General features: G+C 45.9%; 3 protein-coding genes across 3 annotated transcripts; 1 reads left to right on the forward strand and 2 right to left on the reverse strand.

The window, feature by feature from the left end:
• Positions 1-381: 381 nt before the first annotated feature.
• On the reverse strand, positions 382-4,392 carry LOC125505307 (UPF0585 protein CG18661-like). The gene is made up of 4 exons (XM_048668825.1): positions 4,206-4,392; positions 1,997-2,253; positions 758-910; positions 382-706 (listed from the first exon to the last, which is right to left on the reverse strand). Exons 2-4 carry the CDS (start codon positions 2,231-2,233, stop codon positions 470-472), a joined length of 627 nt encoding a protein of 208 aa, XP_048524782.1. The 5' UTR covers positions 2,234-2,253; positions 4,206-4,392; the 3' UTR covers positions 382-469.
• Positions 2,554-4,212, reverse strand: LOC125505305 (dnaJ homolog subfamily C member 21-like). Its single transcript, XM_048668823.1, has 2 exons — positions 3,622-4,212; positions 2,554-3,566 (listed from the first exon to the last, which is right to left on the reverse strand). Exons 1-2 carry the CDS (start codon positions 4,139-4,141, stop codon positions 2,677-2,679), a joined length of 1,410 nt encoding a protein of 469 aa, XP_048524780.1. The 5' UTR covers positions 4,142-4,212; the 3' UTR covers positions 2,554-2,676.
• A 105-nt stretch (positions 4,393-4,497) lies between the features above and the next one.
• On the forward strand, positions 4,498-6,269 carry LOC125505306 (WD repeat-containing protein 7-like). Its single transcript, XM_048668824.1, has 6 exons — positions 4,498-4,647; positions 4,939-5,083; positions 5,141-5,351; positions 5,536-5,679; positions 5,737-5,965; positions 6,026-6,269. Exons 2-6 carry the CDS (start codon positions 4,947-4,949, stop codon positions 6,160-6,162), a joined length of 858 nt encoding a protein of 285 aa, XP_048524781.1. The 5' UTR covers positions 4,498-4,647; positions 4,939-4,946; the 3' UTR covers positions 6,163-6,269.
• Positions 6,270-6,275: the final 6 nt, after the last annotated feature.

Below are 6,275 nucleotides of genomic sequence, written 5' to 3' on the forward strand. Positions count from 1 at the left end.
GACGTGTCGATAGCTATTTTCTGCTATCGTTATCGAAAGAACCTAAATGAACCTAAAAAGAGTATGTTAATAAATTGTGTAACAATAGTAGGATAATACAGTATATGTCGCAGGATACCCTCTAGGTGATAGTTCTTGATAAATAATTCGTTCTTATTGCGAAATAGGAGCACTATTTATCAATCTGTAATAAAAGACGTGAGGAAATTCTGTCCTTTTTAAAGACAAACATTTTTGAGGCGAAATACCCAAAAAAAGTTTGTAAAAAATTAATCCGCCTCGAGAAAATTTCTGTTTGAGTAGCACAAATACTATGTTAGTTATCTTCCCCCTGAACGGAATGACGCAAATTTTCAATCACCCTGTATAGAGGGGCTTGGATAATCGCGTGAAAGTCCGTATATTGTGATTCTCGTTGGCTTTTATAATAAAAACTGCCATCAACACGCTGAAAGCCCATCGGATTGCCTCAGTTGGCCACTTTCTCCCACACCAGGACCTTGTTGTTTGCCGGCATGTTATGCGCCTGTTTCAGAGAGATTCCCACTTGGGACGCCACTGCTTTCAAGTCCTGAATATCGCGTAGGCCAAACTCGGGGTTTTGCCCTCTAAGGGCGCGATCGAAGTCGACATTGGACTGGGGCTCGATTCGGCCCTGGTCCGCGTAAGGCCCATAGGTGAACATCAAGCCGCCCGGGATTAGAACCTAGTTAGGGATTAGTTTTAACTCACATTAAGTGAAAATCGCAATTGTTACCTGGCTGCCGTACGTAAAAAGCGCCACTGCACAACTGAATGGCGCCACGTGGAACATGTTCACGTTGAGCAGGTACTGATAGGTTGTGTCCAGCTTCCAAGGACCGTCCAGTACGTCCAGTTTTACTGGGTTTTTCATATTGCCTCCAGGAACCTAATGAAATAGGGACCATTTGCTTAGAAATGCAACTGCAACCAGAAAGGGTCTAATAATGAGCAGAGTCCTGGACACTACAAGAAGATGAGTTCAGCTACTCATAGCAGAGATTAGTTAGAAAATAGAAAAAAGCGCCACTGCGGCGGGCACCCCGAACTATGACTACGTTGAAGCAGCGTGGGAGAGGTAAATAGTGGGGATCGTGCGCATCGTACTCGTATTTATCTATGCGCATCTTACATTACCGGTTAAGCCTGTCGTGCGTTGCATGAGTTTTGTGACGAGCGCAGTTCGGGCAAAATCGTAAGATTTCGCATATGTGCGTCACCTGAAACTTTTCTTATCGCACAAATTGTGAATGTTGTGTCAAATAAGCACCTTTATTCGCCGTAATTTATTCATCGTAATTTATTCGTAGTAACTATACAACTGTTAATAATAATGGATGATTTTCTTTTGGAAAATAGTTATCTCGCCAGAATTCGTTTAAAGTTAAAAAGAAAAAACTATTGGCTTGCTGATAACGTTGCTATGAACGAAAATTATTTGGAGAAGTCCATCATTTTTCGCTGATATACCACAACGACTTTCTTTCATATATAATTACTTATTAGTACATACTTTCCTGACTCTGTTTCAATTCCAAATCAAAATTAATTCCTGGGTTTCAGTCATTTATTGTCTCTATTTATCAATTAAAATACGTTTCGGTGTATTTTTCCACCATCATCAGTTTTTATGTGTAGCGTTGTTGCTGCTTTAAGCCTTGGCATGCATTTTTGCGTGCATCGGAGCAGTTTACATCAACACTAATCGACCGTTGGAAACCCCACTACTTACCTCCCCTACACTACTTCTAACTTGTGTGTTTCTTTCGGGAGAAAACGGCTGCATATGGCTGGACCGCTTCGCCTATGCCCATCGGCGATTTCTACTAATCTCTGCTCATAGCTGCAGCTCATACAGGGGAAAATCAACGGAAAGAAAGCGCGTATATGCATGTCTCCCCCTGGCTAAACAACCTGAAGAAATGAAACACCTACCGAGAAGAAAATTGCACTGGGCTGCACAGACGGATCTTACCTGTCCGGCGTAGGCTGTGATGCTTTCGAACAGACTCTCGTCCACTTCAGTGGGTTGAATGGTGACATTGGGAAGGTTGGCTGCAAAATGTCCAGCATGCTGTCCCGTCCCTGAAGACACCTCCAACATGCTGACAGCATCGCTGCCGACAATGTGCTCCTTCAGCACTTTGAGGATGAAGCTTTTATTGCGTTCGGCTGATGGGTAGTTGAGGGCGCGCTTGGGTAGTTGATTCATCCCTACCAGGTGGTTGTTCACTGGAAGTTAAAGCTCACTAAGCGCAAGATTGACTTGTTAGCTAAAGCGCTGAAAGCCGATTTGGCGCAGTCCACAGCTACCCAGTTTTAGTCCGAAAGTTGACGAGTTCTGGTAACCGTTTTTTGAATGATCCTTCGCTCCTTAGGCTTGATCGGACAATACTAATCTCTTACAAGGTAGATTTGGTAGCACCTTTTGAGGCGAAAACCGTCAATTTCGCCAATTTTTCTATAGACTAAACTTCTTATTATTTTAAACTTCCAAGCGCTTTCGGGTTGTAATTGGGGAAAAAATCAGCATTTTCCAAACAATCAATTTACTCGCTCGTATCAGATAAACAATTCGGGGGCCTCGCCCAGTCCCTAAGCACAAACTGATTAAACCAATCGCACTAAAATATAAAACAGGTGCTGCAAACTTTTTTAGTTTTTCCCTCTAGTTCGTTTGTCTTTGGCGGGCAGATAAACGCCGTGATTGGTGGCTTTCAAATGGTCAAAGAGCTTGTTTTTAGAAGAGAAACTGCACTTGCATGTAGCACAGCAGTGTGCTAGATCGATGTCATTGTGGTCTCCACTCGGTTCATCAGCTTTGTCTTTTTTCCTGCGCTTTTTCGTCGGTTTCTTTTGCTTCGGGATCTCTTCACGTTCTTCAACTGGTGGTTTATTCGATTTTTTGCTGTTGCTATTGAAAGATTGCTGCTCATCCGGATCGGAGACTGGATTTTCGTCCGGTTCTGCTTCTGTGGGCGGTTGTTCACCATCTGAGTCGCTGCAGTTTAGTTCTGGCTTTGGTAATCCAAACGCGTGTTGTTGCCTCGCTCGCTGCTCTTCCAGCAAAATTTCTTGCAGTCTCCGGTTAGTTTCCCGGTGTTTTTTGCTCATTTCATGGTTCTGGAAGGCGGTGGGGTTTTTCAGCTGTTTCATGCAAACTCTGCAGAATAAGCTGTTGTATTCGTCGTCATCTTCTTCGGATCCCTCCAGAAGCAGACTCTCGCCAAATTGCTCGGCCAGCTGTGCTTCTATTTCCTCCAGTTCGTCCTGGACATTGTCGAATTTCAACCATTCGGCTTGCTTCTCGTTGGCGTGCATCTCAGCCCTTTCCAGCTTCTTTCTATTGCCGAGCTCCTGATGTTTCTTCCTGTTTTCCAGCACCTTGGATTCCATTTGATCCTTGTATGCCAGCACTCGCTTGTCCCTTTTTCGCACAAAAGCTGCCAGCTTCCTCACCTCCTCATTGCGCTCCTTGCGCGCCTTCGTCCTGACCTTCTTGTTCTCTTTGTCAGCAATTTTCTCCACTTTCCTGTTCCCTTTGACTGGAAGAAGACGAAAATGTGACTCATCGAATCGGAGCCTGAGCCAAACACTTACCATCCCTGACGTCGTACGGGTCCAGCCAAGTGTAGCTTTTTTTCGTTGAATAGCTCATCCAGTAATCGTAGAAGAGCTTAACAGCTTCGTAGTCGCTGTCCGCACAACCAAAGCCTGGAATTTCACTGAACTCCTCCTTGTCGTCCATGAACTCCAAGTCCTCTTTGGCAATTGCTTCGAAAACAGTGCGGTAAATCGTGTAGAAGCCCTGAGCGTCGTCGCCGAAGCCCTTAAAGCAGCTGCTTGTGAAGTAGGGAAACACATCCAGGCTCTGGTCCTGGAACTCTGAATCGGTCCCTCGGAGGATTTGATCCCGATGCGCGTCATACCAGGCTCGCTCCTGTCGGTCACTCAACACTTCATAGGCCTGCTGCACCGTCTGGAACTGTTCCTTGGCCAGCTCCGGGTTATCCAGGTTCTTGTCGGGGTGCAATTTGAGCGCCAGTCTTCGGTACGCCGTCTTTATTTCACTGTCATCGGCATCCTGGCTCAGCTGCAGCACTTCATAGTGACACTTCATGATGCAGGCTTTTGTGGACACGGCCCGAACACGATATGCGATGGATTTATTTATGGAAACTTACCCTTGCCTCAAGTCTGGGCTTTGTCGCAGTCAGTTTGGCAAGTGTGGTTAAGATGCGCTGACACTGACGTCTATCCGTGAAGCGCGGTGTTGTCACTACTAGGTTTTATCCCCGAAACAATTCCTGGCACCAGCGTCATTGCAACAATTTGCAAATATAGTTAGGTATGCTGTTGCCACAATTTTCGCAGAGTGTTTCGTAAATATTCCAGTGGATTGCATTTCAAGTGGAACTCCAATTGAGAAGCTGGCCCGGCCGTTTCGATTGAAGTCAGCGGAGAGCGGCTACGTGGCAGCGCTGTCGCGCAAACAAGTAACTTGTCAACAACTGTGTCAAGGAAACAGCTGATATGTCACTGCTGGTGAAGATGGTGAATAAATGTAAATTGGAAAAAGTGGTGTAATTTTAAGTGATTTCCGCGCCCCATTCAGTGGTTATTAAGGTATGCAGGTGTTTGTTTTGGTGATTAGCACGCCTTGAACCCGCTGTGAAAACAGCCGGAGAAAGCGAGTGGTTTCCAGGTGCAATAAAAACGTCAACTTTTCGGTCATTTTGGGGCAATTATACCAGTTTAATCCACTTATCTTGATTAATTTGCTCAGCCTCGGTTGGTATTAGCAAAGGATGTAATCAGTAGTGATGCTGCAGCAGTCATGTGATTTGATTGATTTCTATTGACCAAAACAACAACAAATGTTTTCAAAGGGATTCTAATCGCGGGGTTGTTTTCCAGGGCTCAAAATGCCGGGGACAAGTCTGGTGGTGCCGGTGGTTCTGTGGGGTAAATTTGCCCCCACACACTGCATATCCTGCATCTTCCTGTCCAAAGATCAAAAGACTCTGGCAACCGGATGCTACGACGGCCAGATCTGCTTGTGGTATGGCTATGCTTTTGTGCCTTTCTAGCTGCAGGATTAATTAGCATTTGTCTCTAGGCAAGTGGATCCGGACACTCTGGAAATGACGCCCCGTTGTCTGCTGGTCGGGCATACAGCGCCTATTCTGTGCATCTCCAAAGCGTCCATTGTCCAGGACAACAATTACATTGTGTCCAGCTCAGAGGCTGGCGAAATGTGCACGTGGGACATCACCGATGGCAAGTGCCGCGAGGCTGTAAAGCTGCCTCAAGTGCACACTAACATACAGGTATTTCCCGGAGATTATAAGTCTGTATGTAGAAAATCTGTAAAAATTAGTTTGCGCCGTAAGTGCATCAAATAGTAACTAATTTGGCGAGCAAACAGATTGCTCTCGGATATTCCCATGATTAACTGAGTTAAATAATGATTCTAATGTTGTTTAGGTAGTAATTCCGAGTGAACTGTTTCAGGCTTACCATATGTGCAACTGTGAGGACGTGCGCTTGTTCTGCAACGGCTACTATCCAGAGATTTTGGTGATGGATCCATTCAGCTTGGAAATTCTGTTCACGCTGTCATCGAAACAAAACCCCGACTGGATCAGTGCATTGCATGTGCGTTTGGTTGATTGTTTGGCAATGTTCCGTTAAGCATCGCAAGTGGGTTTGTAGGTTTTGCGCCCCACTAAGCGCAAGGACGACGTGGTTCTTGCGCTCACCACCACTGGAATGGTCAAAGTGTGGACGTTGCTGGGCCACGAGAACAAGCACTCTGAGCCAATCTACGAAAACGAGAGCAAACAGATCCGAACTCTGAATGCCGTCTGTCTGCAATGTTGCGCCTACAATCAGCGAACTGTGCTGGTTGTTTGCACCAAGTATTGGCAGATTTACGATGCTGGTGAGCCTGAACGCGCCTGATTTTAGCCTCGGGGGCTTTGCGAGCCGTTTTTTCTTCTAGGCGACTTCAGCGTTTTGTGCTCCTACTTGACCCCCAGGGGCGAACGATGGATGTCCGGGGACTTTCTAGCCGTCGATCGCATCATCATGTGGTCGGACGCAGGCAAAGGTTACATGTATAAGTTGCCTGCCAAGTAAGTGACTCCATACACGCACTAAACCAGCCGCCAAGCAAAAACTTCCCCACTCAGCTAACAAAACACACGGTTGTGGGCACTTGTTAAAACAGGCTGAGGGGCCAAACACCCAAT

This window comes from Dendroctonus ponderosae, unplaced genomic scaffold (genome assembly GCF_020466585.1).
Source record: "Dendroctonus ponderosae isolate FM_Combo_2020 unplaced genomic scaffold, Dpon_F_20191213v2 Dpon_F_20191213_796, whole genome shotgun sequence".
Classification (NCBI taxonomy): Eukaryota; Metazoa; Arthropoda; class Insecta; order Coleoptera; family Curculionidae; genus Dendroctonus; species Dendroctonus ponderosae.

What these genes read in the sequence shown, in the direction of transcription:
- LOC125505307 (XM_048668825.1), bottom strand. Translation starts at nt 2,233, where the DNA reads ATGAATCAACTACCCAAGCGCGCCCTCAACTACCCATCAGCCGAACGC. An exon ending in TCACAGCCTACGCCGGACAG is followed by an intron (nt 911 to 1,996) that starts GTAAGATCCGTC and finishes CTATTTCATTAG; the next exon opens with GTTCCTGGAGGCAATATGAA. An exon ending in TTTTTACGTACGGCAGCCAG is followed by an intron (nt 707 to 757) that starts GTAACAATTGCG and finishes ATCCCTAACTAG; the next exon opens with GTTCTAATCCCGGGCGGCTT.
- LOC125505305 (XM_048668823.1), bottom strand. Translation starts at nt 4,141, where the DNA reads ATGAAGTGTCACTATGAAGTGCTGCAGCTGAGCCAGGATGCCGATGAC. An exon ending in CCCGTACGACGTCAGGGATG is followed by an intron (nt 3,567 to 3,621) that starts GTAAGTGTTTGG and finishes GTCTTCTTCCAG; the next exon opens with TCAAAGGGAACAGGAAAGTG.
- LOC125505306 (XM_048668824.1), top strand. Translation starts at nt 4,947, where the DNA reads ATGCCGGGGACAAGTCTGGTGGTGCCGGTGGTTCTGTGGGGTAAATTT. An exon ending in AAGTGCACACTAACATACAG is followed by an intron (nt 5,352 to 5,535) that starts GTATTTCCCGGA and finishes GAACTGTTTCAG; the next exon opens with GCTTACCATATGTGCAACTG. An exon ending in ACTGGATCAGTGCATTGCAT is followed by an intron (nt 5,680 to 5,736) that starts GTGCGTTTGGTT and finishes GTGGGTTTGTAG; the next exon opens with GTTTTGCGCCCCACTAAGCG.